Below are 25,112 nucleotides of genomic sequence, written 5' to 3' on the forward strand. Positions count from 1 at the left end.
TGCGACTTTTGTCACCTGTCATGTGTACAGGCACTTTTTATACATTTTTAAGAATCCTATTCAAACCTAGATGCACAATCTAACTTTTATTTGAGGAAATCTGTTTATACTGTAATAGGCTGTTGTGTTATTGGTCATGCACTGCCTATTGATTTAGCTGATTTTAATAAATATGTCTAATGTACAATAATCATAATGCAAGGCAAGCACATCACATTTATATGACCTGTTTTTCAGTGGCATTCATTATGGGATTTTACTGTTTGTTTCATAGAAATCCATCATTTCAAATGGATTGCTTATACAGACAGCTGTTTTTTGTCTCCTGAGGGTTTGTTAGACTAGTCCACTAGTTGATTACATAATTTACGTTTAAACATTACTGAATCAGTCATGGTGCACCTAACTTAATTGAGATCATTTCTTTGTTTCAGGCTTTAATGGTCGATCTTGGAACGGACCGCTTCATCAGACAGGTTCGTCAATAAACAGTCTGTCCCCATAAAGTTTGACGCAAACTCTCCCTTGACTGTAGTGCAGCTAATTACGTGTTGTCATTAAGATCTGAGAACAACCGTAATATAAACAAGCGGGCTGTGTCATGTTATGAATCACTGTGCGCTGTTACAGCGTTAATCTTCGTACTCTTCCTGTATACAGATGGATGACGAGGCCTCTCTATTACCACGCAAACTGCAAGCTGCTCTAGAGCAATCTCTCGAACAGAGAAACGACATCATCAATCAAGACTCCGACAGCGAATCAGATGAAGGTGAAAAAGCCTGACGTTGTGGCCTTGCCCATCTGTTTTCAATGGACTCACTAGCTATTTGCATATATTCTCTGACTGTAAAGCAGAACATATGGCTTCACTGTGTTTCATTTCCTATTCAATCTCTTTGTTGTTTATTATCCACTGTGAACATGAACCACATTTCATCTTATATTAATATTTTTTGTTTATGCCTGATAAAATATAAATGGCAAGTTTAGTTGCTCTATGATATTGAATAATGAACCTTTCTGATATCCTCTCATTTCACAGAGTGCACCACCTCTTTGAACAGCGTGGTATCAGAGGCCTTCATCCGCTTTTTCCTGGAGACCATTGGCCACTATTCCCTGTTTCTTACCCAGGGTGAAAGAGGGGAGCGCATCTTCCAGCGCGAAGCCTTCCGCAAGTCGGTGGCTTCGAAGAGCATCCGCCGATTCCTGGGTGTCTTTATGGAGTCTCAGATGTTTGCTGGATTCATCCAGGATAAGGAGATGAGGAAGTGTAGGGCCAAAGGTAAATCTTGCTTGGTCAATTAAAGAAAATGGCTTCTCATAAAACATGATGTCCTATTAGCTTCAGGCCATTCTAAGTGTAATTAGAAACCCACACCCAGCATAATTATACACTACTTGTGTGGGTATATTTGAGTTAGGGTGGAGGGGTAACTATTATGTTAAAGGGAGATCTTTACTGCCACCCTCTGGTCACCAAAAACAATGCTTTTGACAGAAGCTAAAAAAAAAAATAAAAAAAAATTAATGTGCATTCTTTCTTTATTTATTTATCAGGTCTATTTGAGCAGAGAGTGGAACAGTATCTGGAGGAGTTACCAGACACAGAACAGAGTGGAGTCAACAAATTTCTGAAGGGTTTAGGTGAGTACAAAACAGCATTTGTGTGACACATATGTAAGGCCGTGTCCACCAAAACATTTTTTGTTTTTTTTCTAAAGCCAACATATTTGTATTTTTTAATCGTTTTCATTGGGAGCGCCACATGCTGGACGTTTTTTTCAGGTCGCAGAGAGTTAAAAAATTGTCAACTTAATGGGTAAACACTGTCACTTTTTATCCAAACAAAATGGAGGAGGGTTGGGACAAATAAAGCCGAGTTCAGACTGCACGATTTTAGCCCCGATTTTGGCTCGCCGACAGGTTTTGAGAAATCGCTGACAAATGCCCGAAATCACAGGCAAATCGGAGCTCGTTCACGCGAGTGACAATCACGCAGTGTGAATGAGCGAAGACGCGATCTGAGAGAATCGCCAACGAGTCGCCGACGCCCGTGAGATATTTGCCGTGCTAAATATCTGGACCTGTCGGCGATTCAAAATCCTGCTGTGTGAAAAGTGTTCTGACTGAAAACTACATCGGCGATGACCGACAGCCAATGAGAGAGCAAGATACAGAGTGGAGTTCGGGGAGGAGTTATAGACCACAATATCAGCCAGCATGGCTTCATTCACATAAACATTACAATTCTATCAAACAGAAACAAAGCACAAACATTTGCTTGACCATCCGCAACAGCAGCACATTGAAAAGTTATTTATTTACCTCCAACTCTCGTTGCAGAACACACAATCCACAGTCTCCCCAACCACATCCTCCTCCAAATTCATCTTTTCTTTTTCTTGTTTTCGCCGCAAATCAGCGCACAGGCAATTCGTATTGCAAGCTTCTTGCGGGCTACCGTTTTTAATAATAATAATAACTCCGGTCTTGAACGCGTGATATCGCGTTGTTTCCTTGTCATGTCTCGCGTGTGTTTTGTTGTGAAACGTAGTTTGCGTGCCAGACAGAGTTGTCGGCGATTCATCCTATTGTAAAGTCATGCAGTGTGAAACCTTCTGTCGCCGATCCATCGTGCAGTTTGAACACAGCAGCGACTGAATGCTGGCCAAGATAGTCATGCAGTGTGAAAAGAACAGTGACCAGACTACTTTGAAAATCGTGCAGTCTGAACTCGGCTTAACTGACCATATTCTGTCGTTCTTAGAATATACATGCCTCGACCAGATGACTATTTTCGAAATCAGATACTAGTGATATATATATATATATATATATATATATATATATATATATATATATATATATATATATATATATATATATATATATATATATATACACTGCCCTCCAAAAGTATGGAAACACCCCTGGCAAAGTGTAGTTTTGGACGATATCAGCATAAATCCTTTTCATTTTTTTGTGCAAATACATTAAAGTAATTTGACATTATCATTGAAGACCAGCAATAAAATTAAATAATTTTCATTTTGATTACATAATAATGGCAATATATACATGTCAAAGTCAGACATGCCTCTTTGCCAGCTGTGATGCCTGGCTACTGGTTTAAACTTGGCCCACGTTTGTACAAGATTTTTGGGTCAGCACACCTTAATAGATTAAACAATTGATTAGCAATTAAGTTTAGAATACATTGAACCAATTAGAACCCAGTTTAGGTCAGATAGCTGCTAATGGTAGACTGGGTAAACACTCGGTGCGTTCCAAACGGGATATATCGCCCTCCGAAGGGCACTTCGGAGTGAAAATAATCATGGCCGCCATATTGAAGGGTCGTTCCAAACCGAAGTGCTAAAAACTGGCCACTTCAAAGGGCCCTTCAGAATGAAGGATTTACAACTGATGGACACTTCGGGCCCCCATGATTCTTTGCACAAGGAAGCTGTTTGACATCACAGAATGGGTACAGGAGGTTATAGGAGTTCGATTTTACCTATAAATGTATGTATAGTATTTTTCTATACTGCTGTAATATTTATACGATTATATTTGGTACATTATTATGGTCAAAACGACATTGTACTTCAACAAAAATACTTTACAGCTCTCTTTATCAGTCCATTCAAATGTTTAAAATACACAGACACAATATAAATGGTGCGATAAACCTAAAATAAATAAATAAATAAATAAACTAACGTTAAACAAAGGGCGCAGCTTGCACAATCTACTCCTCTTTGATTGTCTCGTTAAGATGACGCTGAAGTGCGTTCCAAAAGACCCCTACACCCTTTATCCCTTCAAAGCTCTCACTCCGGAGGGTAAACCCTTTGAAGGGATTAGGGCATAGGGATGAGCCCCTCCGAATGGAACGCAGGGCCAGCCTGATCTGCCAGCGATTTGATTTCGCCCGGCAACTCAGTCTGGAAACCCGTACATTCATTTCTACTGCTTCTGTTACACTTTTGCGGGAAACAATCACAGACTTGCTTATCCACCGGATATAACACGATGACGATAGAGAAGCAATCCAATTCCTTTTAACCTCTCGACGATGCTGAATGACAAATCGCTCGAGAGGGTGTAAATACCACTCACTTTCATGTTTTTCCTGCGAAAATGTAAGTTTATTCTATGTATAAACTGTTTATGTAATAAAATATGTTTTCGTAGTTTGTGCTGTCCCTTATCAGTGCAAAATTATCACAAATTAAAAAGGATTCATGCCAATATTGTCCAAAACCCCACTTTTCTAAGGCGTTTCCAAACTTTTGGAGGGCCGTGTATAAAGATCTCAAGTGCCTGCAGCTAGGCTTTCAGAATTGTGCCTGACATATTCAGCTGGCTAAAAACACTTTGGTGGACACGCGGCCTAAGTATCAACCTTGTTTTGTGAAAATTCATACCAGACATAACAACCTGATACACCAAAGTGTCATCTTTTTTTTTTTCAGGAAATAAAATGAAGTTCCTTCATAAAAAGAACTAAACACTTCATGGTGAAACCAAAAACTGTGGACATTTTCTACAAATGCTACATCTGAAGACCTAACACGGCTAAGTCATGTATGCTGTGTCTTTTGTGTTGACTCTGACGTTTTTATTTTTGTACATATTTATGGAAGCTGTGCTGTTAATCTCACATGTAGCTCTGTTGTTACCTTTCCTGGTACTTGTATATGACACTAGAAAAATAATAGGATGGTACTGAGAGTATGAATGGTTATATTGCAGTATAACCTCCACCCTTAGAGATAACGGTGCTGAGCTGGTTGAGTGTATGAATGGAAACCTGACAGGTGGATGTACAGTGGCTGTGTAGTATTTAACGCTAGAATTTCTCCATGAATTGTATTTTGTACATTTATTAACACATGAAGAGTATAATTACCTTATTTACAGTGTTTAATAAAACAAATCAATAAAGCTTTTTCTGTTAATTTTTCACTCTGCATTAATGAACAGCTTTGTTACAAAATGTTTAGGATCATAGAAACAGGACCTGTCTGTTCAGTGGAGTTATTCCCATCCTTTTAGTCTGGCTTTTTGGTGTTTAAAATAGCAGCAATGAATAATACACTGGGAATGTTTTGAAACTTGACACATTTTTGCTATATTAAAGAAACATACACAACTCATTAAATGTGTCCTGAATTGGTCCTGTGTGTGCTTCAGTCTGTAGCCATAGTTTCCAGATAACGGAATAGAGTGAGCTGTGGTCATCAAAATTTTTTTTGATTTTTGTGTGAACTAAAATGGTTAATAAGAAGTGACAGGCTTTGTTTATTGCATAAAATGTTATGCCATTTATGTTATTTTATGCATAATAAAATTGTAAATAAACACAGAAATCTAAATTACATTTAAAATCTTAAATCATACCACCAGAAAATTATGAAAATTAACTTTATATAAATACAAATCTTACGAGTTCTCACAAATATCCAACAAAATTATTCAAAATAATTTTGTTGGATGATGTATATTTAGCCTAACTACAAATAATGCAATATGCATTATTTTGACAGATTCAAGGTTGGTTAAATGTATTTATGTTTGGTAAATTTTCTCAACCCACTCTCCAAAAATGTATTTTGGATCCTGTCTGGGCAAGAACAGTCTCAAAAAAATTCCATCAAAGCCACTGAGAGCAAGTGCAGAATTGACAGCTTTCTGCATAAGTACCACAACAAATGTGTCTTGTAGCACTACCAAGAAAAACAGTGACACTTCAGGAAAGCTGTCAGTCAACTGGCTACCCAGAGAGATTGTTAAAACGTGTTAAAATCCGCGAAAGAAACGGTAGGAAGTATAAAAGCTGTTGAACTAGGTGCCAAATAATAATTGCATACAAAATGCTAAGAAATATCCAAGAAACTAACCAAAATATGTGCTTTAACATTACCAATATTTATATACAAGTGCCATTTTATTCCAATTAAAACCTAATTTACCTAAACCAAACAACTGCTACGTGTGATAAGAATAATAATGTGATTTATTCCATCAGCAATAGACAAGCAACTGTACGTTTTTAATCGTTATTTCCTCACCTGAAACCTGAGGCAAAGGCGCCATCTGCTGGATTGGATGCAGACGACATTTAAAGGTAAAGAACTTTAGTGCGCAACGCAGGGTGCGTATCACGAAAAAATACGGGAGGTGAAGGACAGGATTGATAATGCGGTCGCTTCCATTATAACTTTGATTACGTGTGCTAGATATTTTCCACAGATGGCAGAGCTACTGGAGTCTGCACACTGAAAGTTGCGTATCTAGTCTATAGATGTATGCACGATTGTGCTTTTGACAGTTGCAGCGCTTAAGCGGCATAGGGAATAACATCACAAGCGTATAAGAAATATAGTCTCCAGGGGTGGAAAGACTTTTAAGGATATGGTTATATTAAGCTGTTTAGACACTGAAGCATTGCTGAAATCGTTATAATCTTCCATTCACCGAAGAGGAGGAGGAGGAGGAGGATGGTTTTTGGATTTGTGCCTCTTCAAGAGAAGCAAGGTGCGGTTCAAACTCATTATGTGCTTGCGTTCATCACTATTTCATTTTCTGTCGTCAGCGTGTTTATATCAGTGACGCTCTAATACAAATGTTGCACGTATACGAGCAGTTTGTGCAGGATTTTGTGGAGTCCCATACCGTCTGTGAGGTGTGCGAGAAGATTCTCCCAAAAACGCAGAGGTCTAGTGCGCATTTTGACATATTACAACTTACACTTGTATGTGCTTCGTATCCTGTTATTCAACGCGTTCGTTTTAGCACATAAATTCTAAGAAAGTATTCCTGGGGTACAGACTGACTGCTGTCTTTAATATTATTCATTTTATTGTATTGTTGAAGTAAATCATTAAATGGCGCGAAATAACTAATCCTATAGAGGGGCTTGAAATGGAATAATTTCTCTATGTAAAATCCTTTAACAAGAATTTGTTTCACTCAAGAGGTATTTGCCTCCCATATTGACTCCAATTACTGTAATTTACAGGGTAAAATTGCACGCATCGATTGATACATTAGCAGTGATTTCCACCTTTTTGATTGATTGTCTTATTCAGTGTGCGAATTATACTAGCCTAAGACTTTCTAAGTATGAATCATTTTTATCGCTATGACATTTAAACCTCTGCTAAATTATTTTATGTTCCCTATTGAAAAGATTTGGGGGCGCGATCTGTCAGTTTTGTGTCTTGCAATTAACGCAAATTGTAGGCTAATTTAGAGCTACTAGCTAAATGTGTGTGTGTTTTAGACTTAGGTTATTCAATAAATTGATCCACACTAACTTGGCGTACAACCCGAAATGGATCATGATGGAAAGCGCGTGCGCAGCTTAGTGTTGTTATGGTTGGTGCCCTCCTTTGGGCGAACACAACTTTTGTTTATTAGCGTGTGTTTGGCGTCTAATTTTGGTTATGACTTGCCACTTTTTGCAATTATTATTATTATTATTATTATTATTATTATCATCTTTTATCCATACTTGTATGAAAAAACGAAAAAAAGTTTTTTGAAAATGTCCATTTACTAAGACTCCCCTAACTTCCTTTGTTCTGAATTACTGTAAGACCCCTGACCCTTAAAGGGTTAGTTCACCCAAAAATGAAAATTATGTCATTAATGACTCACCCTCATGACGTTCCAAACCTGTAAGACCTCCGTTCATCTTCGGAACACAGTTTAAGATATTTTAGATTTAGTCCGAGAGCTTTCTGTCCCTCCATTGAAAATGTATGTACGTATACTGTCCATGTCCAGAAAGGTAATAAAAACATCATCAAAGTAGTCCATGTGACATCAGTGGGTTAGTTTGAATTTTTTGAGGCATCGAAAATAAATTTTGGTCCAAAAATAACAAAAACTACGACTTTATTCAGCATTGTCTTCTCTTTTGGGTCTGTTGTCAATCCGCGTTCATGACTCCGCAGTGACGCTGCTGACGTGTTATCTGGTGCTCATAATAAATATGGCTGAGCAAAAAAATACAAGTCTTCCTCTGTGTCGAAATCCTTAGACATGTTTGCGAAGGTTGTTTTGTTTACAGCGTGCGTCTGCCTCAGACTGTAAACGAAGCTCTGGCGCACCAGATAACACGTCAGCAGCGTCACTGCGGAGTTGTGAACCACACTCCGGAGCAGAAGGGGGCGGTAATGCACCAATAAGCTGGATGACAACCGCCGTAAAACAGGAAAGAAGAAGAAGAAGCGGAGTCGTGAACGCCGATTGACAACAGACCCGGAAGAGAAGACAATGCTGAATAAAGTCGTAGTTTTTGTTATTTTTGGACCAAAATGTATTTTCGATGCCTCAAAAAATTCTAACTAACCCACTGATGTCACATGGACTACTTTGATGATGTTTTTATTACCTTTCTGGACATGGACAGTATACCGCACATACATTTTCAATGGAGGGACAGAAAGCTCTCGGACTAGTCATTAATGACATAATTTTCCCTTTAACCCTTTAATTCACACCTATATACAGTCAAAACAAAAATTATTCAGACATTTTTGATATTTTTGATATATTTTTACTAGTGGGTGCAGGACACTATAGTTCATTTATGTAAGTGAGGATAGCAAAATAAAGTAAACTGTGATATATTATACCCAAAGATTCTTCATACAGTGGACTACACTTTGACCTGACCAATGTTTTGCTTAAGTCAGTGATTCTCAACCTTTTTTGAGTAATGGACCCCCATCATATTTGGAACCATCTTCAAGGACCCCAGAATAAAATTGACTCATTGGTATCATTAATGACTTTGTGACGACCAAATGTAATAGACTATAATTTACTACTACGTTAGTTGATTTGTCCTATATTTAGTCATATAGTCAGTTATATTATACATATATTAACTTATTTTATGGGAACATGTCAAATGTCAATATATACAAAAATTCATATTCAGATATTTTATAAGGACCCCCTGCCTTTATGTCAAGGACCACTAGGGGTCCACGGACCCCTGGTTGAGAAACACTGGCTTAAGTGTTATCACAGTTTAACTCTGAGATCCTATTTTATTACCATTTTTTAAACTATAGTGAACTGTATTAATGAATGAAATGTTCAAGGTGTCTGAATACATTTTGGTGTGACTGTAACTTGTAGCCTATGTATGAATATATAGGCTATAGCCTAACTTTTGAGCATACAGATCTAATGTGCGATGTTTGTTTTGCAATAGTTTAGTGTTTGTGGTAGCTTATCATAGTCACTTTTAGTGGTTATCACTGTACAGCACAATAGGGGCAAGATATCACTGGATTCAATTAATCTCATAACATTTTATCTCAGATGTTGTATTATTTTTATATAAATGTTTGTTGCCCTTTTCACCTGTTACAATGCTATTGATATTGTTCTTTTCCCCAATTAATAAGACTCACTTTTTTATTACACTTGCAACTATCAAGTGCATGAAAATATCCCATACTGAATAGTAGCTTTCCTTATGAAGTAACCTCTTAACTGCGTGCTTGAAGATCTTTGCAGGTTTTTTCTTCATTTTCACACTAAATCACATAGCTTTGACAGCCGTTTGGCTATTTGTAGCTTGTTTAATGGGACATCAGATCATTTCAATACGCTTCAATTAAACGTCTCACTAGACAAATATCTTTGCATATTTACACATGAAAAGGAAATAATCATCTCAGAGTCCCAAATGTAATTTAAACATTAGATTAAGTTTGTATCACGTATATAAAGGATATACTACATTCTTTCAAAAAAGGCTTTTTATCATTGTGTGTTAAGACTTCAATCTGCAACCTGATAATTGGCTAATATAAGCATTCACTTGTAATGAGTGAAGACATAATGAATTGAATAATCTGTAGTGAGACATTGCCATCTGCTATGGGTAAATCTGCCATTCCCCTGTCATGATCTCATAACCAATGATGTTAATGGATGTTACTAAGGTGTTCTTCCAGGGGAGGAACCTCCTCTCAAGTTTCTATTAATGTACTTTCTCTAGAGATGGCTGTGCTTGCTCAGGCAGAAAGATACTTGTGCTGAATTCACTTACTGGAGAAGAGGAGTCATCTCTGGCAGTATGAGAGAGAGAGAGAGCATGAGCTTTTTGTTTTAAAAGCCAAATGGAGTGGCATGGAAGGCAAGACAGGAGACGCAGGCACGCCTGTCTGCCCGGAGAACAAGAGAAAGACTGGCTGGGTAGACTAATTGTGTTTTAAAGTGGGTCTGTGGGTACACAATGGGGAATCGGATGGTTTTAAGCTCCCATGAGCAGCTCTAGAGGAAGAGAGAGTTGTCAGATTTGTAGGTCAGGCTGCAGGGGTTGTTGTCAGGCAGACTCACGGTGGTTTCTTAGCGGGGATCTGCACGACACCTATGTCAGTTCGGGTTACGTACGGTTTCATTAGTTTACGCCAATCCCGTTCGCCCACCCCGTTTGGTCCCTTTATGCATTGGCTGTTGAACATCTCCTACCTTTGAAAGATTTTGAAGAAGTCATGCCTCAAAATTCTTTGGAGAAGATGAAGTGTGATACGATCATAATTGATTTCGCACTTTGCAGGGCATTGTGCGAGCACATCTCAATTCCCATCTGCTCCTGGAGAAGGCTGACCCGGTTTCAGCGTGTTACGTGGGAGCGGGTCCGATCCGGAGGGACCTGTCCCTTACTAGTGCTGATCTAAGGAAGTGAGGAAGGAGGGCACCAACGTGTTCCCTCATCCCCGATCCATCTCACACCCTTCGTGTGTGCTCCTCCGTGCGATTCTCTTAAATATTGTAGGTCATCTGGCACCTCTCCCCTTCCATTTTTGGCAACAAGGGCTGCCGGGGATATTTTGTCCCAGAAAAAAAAATAATTATCAGCCCTCCCTAATTCCCAATTATTATGAACAGGCTTATTTAAGAAGAAAGATCATGGTGGCTGTCAGAGGGAAGGATTCGGGAATCGAGCAGCTGCAGGAAGCCAATGAGGAGAGCTACACGCCGGCCACGGCTGAGGGCACACGAAGAGGAGCGCTCAGGAGTCTACTCCGCTGGGGTTAAAGTGTGCAGTGTGCACTACTTCCTGCCGCAGGTAGAGCTGTCACAGTGTGGTGTGGAGCTCTAGCTGTGTCAGAGGCTTGCCGTGTCCTTGCCTCACTGCTGCGAGAGCTGCTCGGCTGGATATCGCAATCTTTCTCACGCTCTCACCAAGGATTCTGGATCCCGCCACCACCATGGAGAAGGTAAGATGCTCCTGCATTGAATTTTCTGAGAGATTTGGAGGGTTTGATAATGCAAGATTTGAAATGTCTTTGAGTTGACACTGAGGTGATCAGCAAACTGCGGCTTCTTGTGACACACAGATGACGCATAACGTGTTATTGTTTTCTGCTTTTGCTTTTTTGGGAATAATGCGGAATGTAAATGCGAATATATTTTTGGCATCCTTTGAACAGGCAGCTTTGCTCTCATTAAAGTGTGGGGTACAGAATGAATGTTTTTCATGACAACAATGCTTGGATTATAAATATTAAGTCCCAGTAGACATATCCAGTAGTTTAAAGTGATAATTCACCCCCAAAAAATCAAACCTCCATGACTTTCTTTCTTCTGCAGAGCACAAAAGAAGATATTTTGAAAGTCAATGGGGTTGAAACAAACAAACAAAAAATGCATTTTGCAATTTTAAAGTGCTACTTGAGATATTTACAGCAGCTGCTACTGCTAGATCAAACGCATAAGACACCCACTCATTTGAGGCTGACAGATGTGTCAGCAAATCCCATTCTATCGCAATGCAAAAGAATCATTATAAATGTATCTGCTTGTGCTTCAGTGCTGCTCCGAATGTTCAGAGCCTCGGATGGCACAGAGCTTGTGCACCTTCTGCAACAAGTGGCTGTGTTTCCAGTGCACAGACCTGCACCAGCACGAGAGAGGCTCCACTCAACCCTCTGATCTGCAGCACCAGCCGCGAGACCCTCCGTCACCGTCTGAAATAGGCAAGACCGTCTCTCTTTTACCAGTCTGTAATTACTTTCCACTTTTAGTTTCACTTGGCTGTTTGCTTGCACATTTCTGCTCTTAGCCACCGGACATTATCAGCTCTGCACCATATTTTTCTAACCCCTCTTCTTTAACACAATGAATAATGCATTTTATAATAAGTGTGAATAATTATCCTGTGATGTATTGTAGTGTTGTATTTTTTATGTGACCTACTTTCTAAAACTGATTTTCTCTCAGCAAACGCAGCACAAATTTGGCCAGCCTGTCCAATCCTAGCTTACTCGATACTCCTGAGCTTTTACATGAGGCGCTTTGAAATCCACTTAATATATGATAACGACACCACAAGTCCTCACAGAAAACAAGAGGAGTGGTGAAGTGACAAAAAGAACGACAGAAAAGAAAGATGAGAGAGAAAGAGTGATAGAGTGTGAGAGAAACAGAAGTGCGGGTGTGAAGCAGGATGTGGTCGGTCACCAGTGTGCACCGAGGCAGTGGGAGCTCATCAGTGTTGGAGCCTGTGGTCTCGTACTTTAACACCCTCTCTCCCTGTGCAACGTGTCAGCGTGTCTCTGTCTACCCTGCACTGTCACAGCATCAGCCAGCCGGTGCTTCTGATGGACAGAGAGTAGATCCAGTGTGACAGGTGCTGTCGGTCGAGGTCCTTCATTTCTAATGGAGTTCTGCATTCTGCCTGACTTTCTCTGGTCACAGAATTATATATGCAAAGGGACTGCTAAAGTGATAATGTTTTATTAAGAGTAGGTAGGACTTTTGGTATAATGGAATGGAAATGAGAATGTTTGATTTATTTGTTTATGTTGTTTGCTTCGGCTCAGGACCAAGGAGATGTGTGTTATCAAACAAACTCATTTCTGGAGAAACCTAGCCAGACATCTCTGGTGGAATTTGGGGGTTTTATGTGTAGAGCTGAAACAAGCAGTTGCATCTAGTTTATATATATATATATATATATATATATATATATATATATATATATATATATATATATATATATATATACTATACATTTATATTTTTTATTATTTTTATTTTATATTTTTAATATATTTTTTTAAATAAAAATATAAAAATAAAAATATAAATGTATAGTCATTTAATTATATAAATAATAATATTAATAATGTAATTTTGTTTTATTGGAAAAAACAAAGTAATTACTTAAAATAAAGAAAAATGATTTAAACACTGTCTGTGTGGGTATCCAGCTAAAGCTGGGGACACACTTAACGACTAGCTGAAACATTCTAATACTGAAATCAACACACTATATGATTTTAATTGCTGACTATAAACACAGACTGAACGCAACTGGCTCTGACTGATCAGTCGTTAGTATCAAATTACATTCATAATCGGCCTTACAATCGTGCTTAACAGGGAACTTTCTCATACATATTATTATGTGGCAAGGTTCTCTCGAAGTTATGAACAAACATTCTTCCAGTAATGTTAATAAAACATTTTGTTCAAAGATATCTGGTCCTTAATTATATTCTCACAAAAGCATTATTTATACTTCATTCATGAAACATTTTTAACTGAAATGTTTGCCTAGCATTTTTTAAATGTTATGACTTGTTTCAGAATATTAGAGATCATTTAAAAGTAATACTATGGGCCCTATTTTAACGATCTAAACGCAAAGTGTAAAGCGCAGGTGCACTCAGGGCGTATCCAAATCCACTTTTGCAATTTTAACGGTCCGTGCGCCGGGGTGCATTTTTTAAATGGGTTGTCCCTATTCTCTTAATGAGTAATGGGCGTAAGGTTCAATAAACCAATCAGAGTGTCATCTCCCATTCCCTTTAAGAGCGAGATGCACTCGCGCCATGGCGGATTGCTATTTACATGGCGGAATTTGTTGGCGGAAAAGCTGGATGCTTTTCAAGCGAAGAAACTGATCTGCTCATGCGTGAAGTTAAAGCGGGCTTGCAAATGCAAGCTTTCAAATAGCTCTGCGCGATGAGTCAGTTAATATATATGTGTGTGTATTGGCACGATTGTTTAATTAATTAGCCAGTTTCGTTCATCATTATAAGTAGTAATAGGCTGAATTGAAAATAGGTAGCCTAATGCTAACACAATGACTGTTCATCATTACATTTTTATATTTATGTAGCCTACACAATCATATTCTTTTACACTGTAATCCTTTTGTTTTTAATGTTTGGCATGTTTGTGTGATGCGTATCCCTGTGTGTAATAAGCAAAGTCAACGCGCACTGTGGACGCGCCCAGAGGCGCAGTTTCTACCAACGCGCTCTAACAAAAAAATATTGCGCCACTGACTATACTTTAGACCAGGTTTGAGTTGGTCTATGGCGCAGTCTATTTTCAGCTCCTTAAAATAGCAATGCGCCAGCAATGTGCCTGAACACACCTCTTTTTTTAGACCAGCACGCCCATGGGCGCACTGACTGGAGCAAATGCATTTACTAATTTAAGGACGTGGCGCTGAACGGGAAAACTCGAACGGCGCTGGATGCAAACTAGCAAACACACCTGCGCCTTGCGCCGAGTGTATTATAGGGCCCTATGTTTGAAAATGGTAAAATGGAATGTTCCCCTAATGTTCGCATAATCAAGAAAAAAATATTTTAAATACAAAAGACAGTATAAATATGCTTTCCATTGAGGCGAATGAAGTCTGGTTTCACGTTAGTGTCGCGTGAGCCTCAGCGTACACAGTCTGCTCCGGTCCAGAGACACAATAGCACAGAGCGGAATCAGCGGATCAGATTAAGAAGAGAAACGGTTAGAAATTAGAAGGAAACTGAGGCTTTACCAAGTTCAGTGGCTGTGGCCGAGCCGTGATATAAACGAAACGCTATTGGTTATTTTAAAAAAGGGGAGGAGCTGTTCGATATGTCCCGCCCTGTCTTCCTGTTTCAGTTCAAATTACGTCAACACATTGAATAATGCTGTGCGTTCCAAGGCACTTCAGTGGGCCTTTAAAACTGGATGTTTTGAACGTTTAGAGAACTTTCAGAAATAGCGCTTTTATAACTCAATGGGAATGTCAGCAAAACGTTCTTAGAACATCTTTTTGTTAGCTGGGTAGTTTGTATAATCAAGAAACATTCTTATCTGATGGTTTTTAAATGTCCAGTGCTGGATGTATGTCAGAAATGTGGGCCATTCTGAAGGCACACGTGAAAACAGTGTCTCTTTATTTGGTTCTTCAGATGCAATGAAATAAAATAAAATAAAATAGTTAAAACCTGTCTGTGTATGTAGTTTATACAATCATGAAACTTAGTTTTCTGATCTGACGGTTTTTAAATGTCCAGTGCTTGGTGTGTGTCAGAAATGTGGGCCATTCTGAAGGCAAACGTGAAAGCAGTATCTGTTACTTTATTTGGCTCTTCAAAAGCACATGTAAAGTTACATTCCTCGTATTGGCAGGGCTTTTAATGAGACATTAACTGATTGATCAAAGCTCTGCTGTGTTCCATTTTTATCTGTTTTACTTTTGCTGGAAAAATTATGCATTTATACGTCCAGAAATATTTATAAGCATTTTGATGTGCTTTGTTTTTCCACTAAAAATAAATGAAGCTAGCATAGAGACTGACTCACAGAGGCCAACAAGGTATTTCGCTCTATATTGGTCAAAATGATTTGAACATACTTAAAACCTCATTAAACCTCTGAGAGATTCCACATGCTTATATTAACACATTTATTTTAATGCATTTTTCAATTGTACATTTGTAATATTTCTTTTAGATATGTGATTCTTGATTACAGTTAATGTGTTCTTAATGGGCATCAGCTAATTAGCCCTCATTTCCTCTCCTCTGTTGTGTTGCGTTTCTCAGGAGCCGGTTGCTGCGGGCATGCTGTTGTCATGTGTCCTCTTCATAAACAGGAGCCTCTGGAACTCCTGTGTGAAACGTGCGACCTCATGGCCTGCAGCATCTGTCACCTGTCCGCCCACAAAGACCACCGGTATGTGTAGAGGACACATACCCACTGACATGTGTGCCTACGTTCACGATGCACTGGTCACATGCAAGCATTGCAGACACTCTCTCATACACATTTCTAAACACATGGTCAAAGATGCAGACAGAACAGGTGGCCACTTTCTCACGCATCAACAAATATATGCTATCGAGCATGTTGTGTGTAAACTTTAAAAGTCAAAGGTGCTTTACTTGCTATTAGTTTTGGGGGATAACGCATTACAAGTACCTTTTTTTAAGTAACTGGTAAAGTTGCGCATTACTTTTTCAATTTACAACAAAATATCAACTGACTTTTTCACGTTTATTGACTGACAGCTTTCCTGTCCCCATGATGAGAGAAATAAAGTGCAGAGGTGTTATGTGCGCTGTGTGAACATGATGGTTATAGACGTAATGTGAACATGCATTTACATGCATTTACTCATCTCACTTGCACGAAAACATTCAGTATTCCTAAAAATGAATAAAAACAATGATATGCAATCTCAGAATTCTATACAAACCTGTAATAATGAACTATATTAAAATACACAAATATACTTTATGTATTTAATCTCACTTTATTAACCAATGTCTTTGCTGCTGACCTTCAATGAACAAATTCAACCATACTAATAAACAAAAATGACTTATTTTTAGATTTAGAAATGAGATTGTTGAACTTTCTTCTCCTGTATTGTATTCTTCTTTAATCCAGAATGGATTAAAACCCTCTACTGTACAGGCGTAAATATGCATTTTATATTAATCACTAAAATATTAAAATATTAATCACTTAAATATGCCTGAGGCTTATTAATTTCACTTTTGGTGTAAAAGAGCCTTAACATTTGCCAAAAATAGAACTTTTTTTGTTAAAAAACAAACAAGCAAGCCTAGCCAATGAGAGAAAAACTAACGCAAAAGTAAAGTAACACATTAATAAAAAGTAACTAAGTAATGCAATTAGCTACTTTTTTAGGGAGTAACGCAATATTGTAATGCATTACTTTTAAAAGTAACTTTCCCCAACACTGCTTGCTGTTGTTTTTTTGTCTATAGGCTGGTGCATGTTGGGAAAGCTCTGCAAGACCAACGCTGGCTCCTGCAGAACCTCATGGCCCGAGTGGAGGAGAAAAGATCAGCTGTGGAAAGCACCGCCAAACAGATCCAGGGCAGGTGGGACAATATCTCACCGATTCCACCTCCATGATGCTGCTAATGTTAGCGTTAATGCTAATTAAGCAAATCGTGTCCATTACTCATCTAAAACGTTAACAGGCAACAAGCGTAGATTATATGAAATATAATGACATTAACAAGATCCATTACTTCCTTTGAATGATTTCAGCAGATGTTCAAGCATCCAGATGTACCGTTTGTTTATCCTCCCTTAGCCATCTGCCTGTTCGTTTTTCTTTCCATTTGTCCAGGCTCCACGGTATAAAGATCACGCAGAGGAAGGCAGAGAACCAGATAAAAATGGCAAAGATGATTATGATGAACGAGCTTAACAAACGGGCCAACCTATTAATAGAACAACTGGAGGTAATTACTTTTTTCCCTCGTTTTTCCTCTCTATCTTTCCGCGCCGTTCCAAACGTATTCATCTCCAAACATCCAGCTGACGGTTTATGTACTGGTGATGGAGCGTGCGGAACAGAACGTCTTCAGAGCGAATCATGCAAAATAGGCAGATTCCGCCGAGTAGGGACATATTCAGACAGATGGGGATCTTGGGAAAAGTGCTGAGGAGATCCATGTTTTTGTCGTTGTCTTTTGTCTGCAGAGTATCTCCAGTGATTTCAAGCAACGTCTGGAGGACCAGCTGCAGGGGGCCATAGAGCTGTGCAGCCAGCTGGAGCACGTGCAGAACTTCATTACCTGGGCTACGGCCCACCACAGACGCAATCCGCTGCTATTTAGCAAAGAGCTGGTAGGATTTTCTTCATGTCCAAGTGGGCTTTAGATGTTAAGATTCCTGGCAGCTGCCTGCTGTGTTTCTGGCAGGTCTCAAAAAGCGCTATTAGTTTAAAGCAGCCTCACCTCTTTTTACCACTGCATTTAGATCTCTTAGAATTAGGCTTAATCATGCTCTCACAAAATTAAAAATAGAGACTGTGAAGAAGGAGTTTCGGTTTGACTGCAAGAATTTCATACAATATTTATAACTCAGTGTCTCTGTAATCATGAGGTTTGATCTATAATTCATTTGTCAGATTGCTCTTCAGATGCAGCAATTACTGGAGCCACTGATGCTCTCAGAGGCTTGGACCCCGTTGAAAATCAAGTTTAACTGGGATGCCAGCTTCTGGACCAAGCAGATGTCCACTTTAGGTAAACTGAATAGGCCAATCACAATGCAGTATGCAAAATACCATTACGTCATCATCACTTCCATTCGGTTTGGAATGGAGATCAATGGAAATGTTTAAATATATATTTAAATAATATTTAAATTTCTTTTTTCTTAGCATATATTTTTGTTTTAGTTTTGTGTTTGGATGAAAATATCATATATCATAAAATAATATAATTTTGTAATGTTCGTTTGTCAGTTTTACTAAAGTTGCATTTAATTTCACTCAGCAAAAATAACGTTTTAGTTGATGAGAGAGCAAAGTTTAACCAAATGTTCAAACAGTTTATACAGTATATTTATTTAAACGTACCATATTTTCATCAATAGAATGTTTTAATTAAAATAAGTATAGTTATAAATAATAATAAAAGATTATTTATAATTTTAAATAATTAGAATCATAATGTGTTCATTTAGTCTATTATCATATATATAGTTAGTGCTTTTTTCAGTAAGATTAACACTGGTGGAGAAGTAAGATGAAATGTCTGAGGAATACTGTATCTATTGCCGCACAGTCATTGTAATGATTCCTCTTTGCTTTAGGTCAGCTGGTTGTTGAAGGTGGAAGTCGTTCATACTCAGAGGTTGTGGGTCACCCCAGTATCTTGCGACCCCAGCCTGTCCCATGCATAGCAATGCCTCCTCTGTGCCACGCGGTGAGGGAACCTGGCTGTGCCTACCAGACCTTCTGCCAGCCCCAGCTCTGCTGCCTTCACTGCAGACCAACTCAATCCGTCTCTTTGGATAAATTCCCTGCCCAGTGTCCTCAAGCCGCTAGGCGGAGCTCCCCACCGTCCCTTCACAGCTGCTGGGAGGCTGATACATCTGTCCCCATGCATCCAACTGGAGCTCAGCCTATACAGCAGTCCACCTCTCACCCTGGATCTGACCTCGCCCAGCATGGAACCAGCTCTGCTTTGCCCCGGCAGCCTGTCGGATCCAACAACCACCCGCTGCCCGAGCCGCTCCCTGCTAATTCCAACCAGACTGTCATGGACGGAAGAAACTCTGCACCAGGCCAGTCTCCTAATGGAAGAGGGCAAACATCTGTACCTGAAGCAGTCACAGGGCAAGAGGCATCACCAGACAGAGAGCTGCCACATGTCCACAATCAGGCTCAAGTGCAGATGACCACAGACACCAGCAACCAGCCCATGGTTGAACTGCAACCTATCGTTGCTCGCATTGATGACGACAGGGTGAGTTTCATTAATGTGTTTGTTTATCTGTACTTTGCACAGCAATACCTTTGCTCTCAGTGTGCTCAGTACTGACCACAATCTTCAGGCCTGGTGCTCTTTAGTGCTTGCAAAGGTTGCATGTCAACCATGCTGTTAACTGGTCCACACCACAAGTCCTAGCAGATGAAAGACCATTGAGCAGCACTGCAAATGTGCTGAGGCATTGAAGAGGGCTGCAGTGTGGGGTCCTTACAGTAAACCGATTTTTGGTAGTTGATCTTTTTTTTTAAAATTTATTCATTTATGAATGTGGTTCATTAGTGGTTCTAAGCCAGGGGGCCGGGCCCACTAGGGGTCTCAGCAAACTTTTAAGAGGCCCTCAAGATGACATAAAATGATTTAAATTAAGAAAAAACAAGCATTAAAGGGGTCATGAATTGAGAAATCAAAATTTCCTTGAGCTTTTGACATATAACAGGTCATTATACTATAAGAATATACTATTTCAGAAGTTTCAGAACTGAAAGCTTCCTTGTTAGTCCAAAATCAGCTTAAACCAAGCCCAAATTACGACTGGTTGTAGAATGTGCCTATTTATTTAGACATAGATAGGTGAAAGATCGTTTCTGCAGAAGAAGATCAACACCTATGGCAGGTGTTGGCATTGTTACCACTGTAGCCCCGCCCACTGACAAGTAGTTCCGCATGACAAGTAGTAGGTAAATAACAGGCGTGGTGCTATCACTGGATAGAGCAACTGAGCAATAAACATGCCTTTGAAGAGTGCAAAATGTAGCTGCATTGGATTTGCTGAGAGCCTGAAGTTAAAAAACAATGCTGTGCCTCTCAGTATTGCTTTGTTACAGATCATTTGATGTATACGGTTTATGTGTACATGCATAACCAAAATCACCAGTGACCAGTGATTTCTGATATGTTATAATTTGTGTACAGTCAGATGTTCTTTGTCTCAAAATAGTTTATTGTAAGTAAATCAAACCAGTGACTAATCGGTCAACTTCGCATTGTTTGATGAAAATCTGTTATTTAGACTGAGATTAAATTATATACATAGAAAGTGATCAAAGAACGCTCTCTTTACAATCGCTGTAGCTGTCAATCAAACAGTGTGAGGTTATCAGTGACTTGAGTTCTGGACTCTCGCCAAAACTCCCGTTAGAATCAACAAATCTCTTATTTACATTATTGTGTTTGCACTGTTAGTTATAATGAAAGCATTCGTTAGTGTGCAATGATGAGATCACTGCATTCATGCACTCAACAACATGTCTGTGATCGGCTACATGCTCATCACTGCAACCTTTCATGACACAATCTCAATATAATGCTATGATCAACACTTTCACGATTAGTAAACCTTGATAGTAATAGTAAAAATGTGCCAAAAGTTTTCGCGATTTCGACATGTAATATTTAGCTATTATTATATGCAAGGATATCAGCCAATCACAGCTCTGGGTGTTTACACTTAAGTCTCACAGCAGACACGCCCCTTAAAACAGAGCGTTCAAATCAGAGGGCTAAAATCAGGGTTGGAAAAATGCCTTTTATTTCTAAATTATGACAATTTTTGATGTAAAAGTCATACTAACATTATACGTGCACCTCAGAAAACATAAATTAATAAAATAATGCAGTTCATGACCACTTTAAAGTAAACTCCTCAACACAATAGATATTTCTTCATTATTTTTTCATTAAAGTACCAGGTTACCACTGTCTTAGGTATATACCAAGGTAGCCTATTTATGAAGTATGATTTGTAGACCTGAAAAATCTGTGGGCATTTTTATGAACTATATTTAGGCCAAGTTATAAAATATTTTGTCAGGTAGACATTGGGAATAAAAATATGTTTTAAAAATTCTTTATCCTTAATCATTATCATAAATCACAAATGACTGGAAAAGTCAAGGGGCCTTTGAATATTGTTGTGGAAAATGGGGCCTTGGAGACAAAAACGTTGGAAACCACTGCTCTGTAAGGTCATAAAATTGACAACATATATAATTCATTATAAATGAAAGTAAAAAAATGGATTTGATATTCGATTATTAGTGATTATTTTAACTACTGTTTATATTGAATTACTGTATAGTAAGTTTGTTTGTATATATAGTCTGTAGTTTGCAGTTTCAATTAAAATATAGCATTTTGCTGTGCTTGTGCTTTAATGTTTGGAGTGGGTGACAGCGTGAGAACAGTGAACTCGACATTGCAATAGCCTCCACCACCAATATTAATTTAGAAAGAGGAAATCAAATCATTCCAGGCAGCACCATCTCTATTTATGCCACTGTAATGTGTTTTCATCTTGACAGCTACAGATAGCACCTCTGCAAGCAGATGGTGAGACATAAGTGAGGACAACTGTGGTGTGAGCTCAGAAACAATTAAGACCACACAATAGCGCGCACACATACAGACTCACTCTGCTCAGCAACCGCTCCTCGAGCTGTATTGGACGAGAACCAAATCAGGCAATAGAAGTTATTATTAGATTTCTTGATGTAAGTATTTTGATACATTTTCCTAGGACAAACACCAATCAAAATTACTTTCCCTGTAAGATTTGGCACTCCAGAGGCAAATTAGTGTAATATTTATTTTTTTATGTATCATCTTCAGCCCATAACTGTGACATGATTAAAGGGAGGGAAAAAAGCGCTTGGGTGCAACCACATATTTACTTAACCTGGCATTAATGAGAAGCTAGGGGAATTGAAGGAGCCGGCTGTTGCATTTTTCTTCATCTCGCTGTAGAGCCCACACGATTACCTCTAAAGTCTCTGAGACCTCCTACCTTCTCTCTGCACCCACACAAGCTTGCAAGACACACTCTCTACAGCTTGATTCATTCCACCCTCTCCTCCTGGGCTTCTATCAGGTGAGTGTTTTTAATCCTGAGGTAATTATTATAGAAAGACGAGGAAGAAAAAACCAAGAGAGGGCTAAAAGACAGAAGAAGGAGGGGCTTCAGCGAGAGCACGGGCTGCTGCCTCCGACTCTGACATTTGTCATGTTAGTGAAGGATGCAGTCGCTTGGGCTTTTCTAGAACTTTGCGCATTAGTGAAATTATGACAAGAGAAGAAGAAGGCCGTGGAGGAGAGAAAGTCTAATCTCTGATGTGTTAATGCTGCTTATTCAAAGAAGCCTTTTCGTGCCCCAGATGTGGGATTTACATACGATAATTGGTGCTGTAACTAAGTCATATATTATCAGGAGAATTATTTTGTAGCGTTCTGAGTTGCGGCACTTTTCTCTCTCGTTTGATAGATGTGTGCTTGTTATTGTTCTTTCTTTTGCTCCAAACTAGCTACTGTGTATTGTCACACTCAAGGTTGTTGTTCCTCACCCCCATCATGTCATCTGTTGTCACTGTTGCTATGGTTGTAGAGCTGTTGAGATCACTTTTAGCCTAGTGCTGCGCTAATGAGAGTTTGGCTCTTTTCCGTAGAGATCCTCAGCGCTGGAGATGTACGCGCTGGCTCAAGGCCGGGGAGGTGACCGCCGGAGCCGCTCCGATTCAAAGCGGGCGACCAGGTCTCAGAGCACTGCGGTAGGGCCCAGAGGACCTCGTAAAAGGCTCTGTAAAGACAGGCCGACCAAGCCTGCTCACAACCTGGCAACAGTGGCTGGGGACCAGGGATGCACAGCGCAGCAGGTAAACTATATACATGCTGAGACAAACAGAGACATTTAGATATTAGTGCAGTGGTTCTTAACCAGGGGGCCTCAGCAAACTTCCAAGGTAGACTCGAGATAATCTAAAATGTTTTAAAATAAGGCAAAACAAGCTTTAAAATATGCTAAAACAACTAAATAAGATATATTTCTTAATTTAATTCACTCCCAAAATCTAACCGTTTATTTTATTTTTAATTATTTAGTTTAATTATTTTAGTAACATATTTTAATCTATGTTAATCTATCCTACAAAACAATGTAATGTGCCTTGGAGTCTAAAAGCTTGAGAACCACTTCATTAGTGGGGTTTGTCCAAGAGCTTAGCATTGTTTCTATGGGTTCTGAAATACCTTCTTGAAAATACATTGCCAAAAAGGCTTGTAGGGTCCATGTTTAACATTAATAGTATACCCTAAAGGGTAAGAATAGTACATTGATATGAATAATTCACTATATTAATATTAATAGTAATTGACATTGATGAAATGTTCTTGTCCTGAAGTGCTTTTCATCATGATTCCTTTTTAAGTCCATTTGAAACATTCAGTCTCTGTCATACGTCCTAAACACCTTTGTTCCAGTGCATGCAGATCTATTACTTGCCTTTTAAGGGATAAACCAGATGATGTGCATCAAAAGAGATAACTGTTGTCTAGGAAACAGTTCCTTTAACCTCTTTCTGTTTGAGAACAAATTAGATGCAGCAGCCCACATAACCAATTGTATTCAGTTTAACAAGTTCACTGTTCGCTCACATTCATATTCACTGATTTTGTCTGCATGCTGATGTTGTGACATCACAGCATCCATTACTTGTCAACAGAATGGCAATGTTTCAAAACCTGTTCCTGTATCTCAGCAGGTCTGTGCACAACTCAATGCTTCTGAGATGATCCCGGGACGTATAGGCAGTCACAATGCATCCTCGCTGACCACCTACAAGTCTGAACCAGGTGAAAATGGCCATTTATCATTTCTAAATAAGCTTATGTCATGTTTAACTTGCAATATGAATAAATTAAGACAATCTGTAGTGGATTAATCAACCTAAATAACACTTTCCTGGTTTTTAGATAATGTTTATGCATATGCCTATGAAAACAAAAGGCTGAAAACCAGAAAGAAGAACAGAATGCCTCGAGAGGATCCAGACACCAGGTATAATTGATTTAAGTAAATGGACAAGTAACTGGTGCTGCACAAATTGTGTGAAAAAAAAATAGAAAGAAGAAAATTGAAATATCAATTTAAAATGGGATTAAAAAAGCTCCAGGGGGCCGTTTCAATAAGGAGGTTCAACCAACTCTGAGTTGACTTACCCTGAAATGGGAAACTCTTAAGTTTTCAGTTTCAGAACAGCTGAATTCAGTTAGTTCAGTCGACTCTGAGTAGGTTGACTCTGAGTTAAGCGTGTGTACCACGACTATGAAAAGCCATCATCAATGGAGCTCCGATATTACGATTCACCATGGCAACAGCACGTGACAAAAGGATGTCCGCATACTTCTGAGTCAATGCAAGTTTAATTCTTATCACCGTTATACTATTAAAGGTGAAAACTGGTAGAATGGTAAGTTATTGAACTAATATTCATTTTCATGGTATCCCACATGCAAAAAAAGAAGAAAAAAATAATTTAACAGAATGCAATAATAAGAGTGTAAGTGATTTTATTTTTATTAAACACTCATTAGGCAATTTACTTCCACTTTTAGAACATTTTCTTCATTTTCTTGAAAATAAATGCCTTTCCGATGTGAAAAGGGAGAATAGCAAACTCGGCAGAAGGCGGATTCGAACCCAGGCAAACGCGTCACAAGTTACTTCATCATGCTCAACACACTACTGCCTAC

At 38.9% G+C, this 25,112-nt stretch overlaps 2 protein-coding genes across 8 annotated transcripts in view; both read left to right on the forward strand.

Annotated features, from left to right (window-relative positions):
- Nucleotides 1–5,187, forward strand: part of dennd2b (DENN domain containing 2B) — a 65,329-nt gene extending 60,142 nt beyond the window's left edge. For all 3 annotated transcript variants that reach the window (XM_067399597.1, XM_067399596.1, XM_067399598.1), the window contains 5 exons: nt 435–476; nt 661–772; nt 1,046–1,288; nt 1,564–1,650; nt 4,485–5,187. In XM_067399597.1, coding sequence (XP_067255698.1) covers nt 435–476; nt 661–772; nt 1,046–1,288; nt 1,564–1,650; nt 4,485–4,519 — 519 coding nt within the window. In that variant the 3' untranslated portion in view covers nt 4,520–5,187. The remainder of the gene's footprint in view (nt 1–434; nt 477–660; nt 773–1,045; nt 1,289–1,563; nt 1,651–4,484) is intronic.
- An 890-nt stretch (nt 5,188–6,077) lies between these two features.
- Nucleotides 6,078–25,112, forward strand: part of trim66 (tripartite motif containing 66) — a 28,842-nt gene continuing 9,807 nt past the window's right edge. Inside the window, exons 1-12 of one of the 5 annotated variants that reach the window (XM_067399605.1) lie at nt 6,078–6,549; nt 10,933–11,264; nt 11,858–12,023; nt 15,876–16,005; nt 17,067–17,183; nt 17,438–17,552; nt 17,794–17,940; nt 18,224–18,341; nt 18,913–19,568; nt 23,030–23,236; nt 24,122–24,212; nt 24,333–24,417. In XM_067399605.1, the coding sequence (XP_067255706.1) occupies nt 11,256–11,264; nt 11,858–12,023; nt 15,876–16,005; nt 17,067–17,183; nt 17,438–17,552; nt 17,794–17,940; nt 18,224–18,341; nt 18,913–19,568; nt 23,030–23,236; nt 24,122–24,212; nt 24,333–24,417 (1,841 nt within the window). In that variant the 5' untranslated portion in view covers nt 6,078–6,549; nt 10,933–11,255. Of the gene's footprint in view, nt 6,550–10,438; nt 11,265–11,857; nt 12,024–15,875; nt 16,006–17,066; nt 17,184–17,437; nt 17,553–17,793; nt 17,941–18,223; nt 18,342–18,912; nt 19,569–23,029; nt 23,237–24,118; nt 24,213–24,332; nt 24,418–25,112 lie in introns of those variants that run through there. The other 4 variants (XM_067399603.1, XM_067399600.1, XM_067399604.1 and 1 more) reach the window with 4 other exon arrangements.

The sequence above is a fragment of the Chanodichthys erythropterus genome, chromosome 11 (genome assembly GCF_024489055.1).
Source record: "Chanodichthys erythropterus isolate Z2021 chromosome 11, ASM2448905v1, whole genome shotgun sequence".
In the NCBI taxonomy this organism is placed as follows: domain Eukaryota; kingdom Metazoa; phylum Chordata; class Actinopteri; order Cypriniformes; family Xenocyprididae; genus Chanodichthys; species Chanodichthys erythropterus.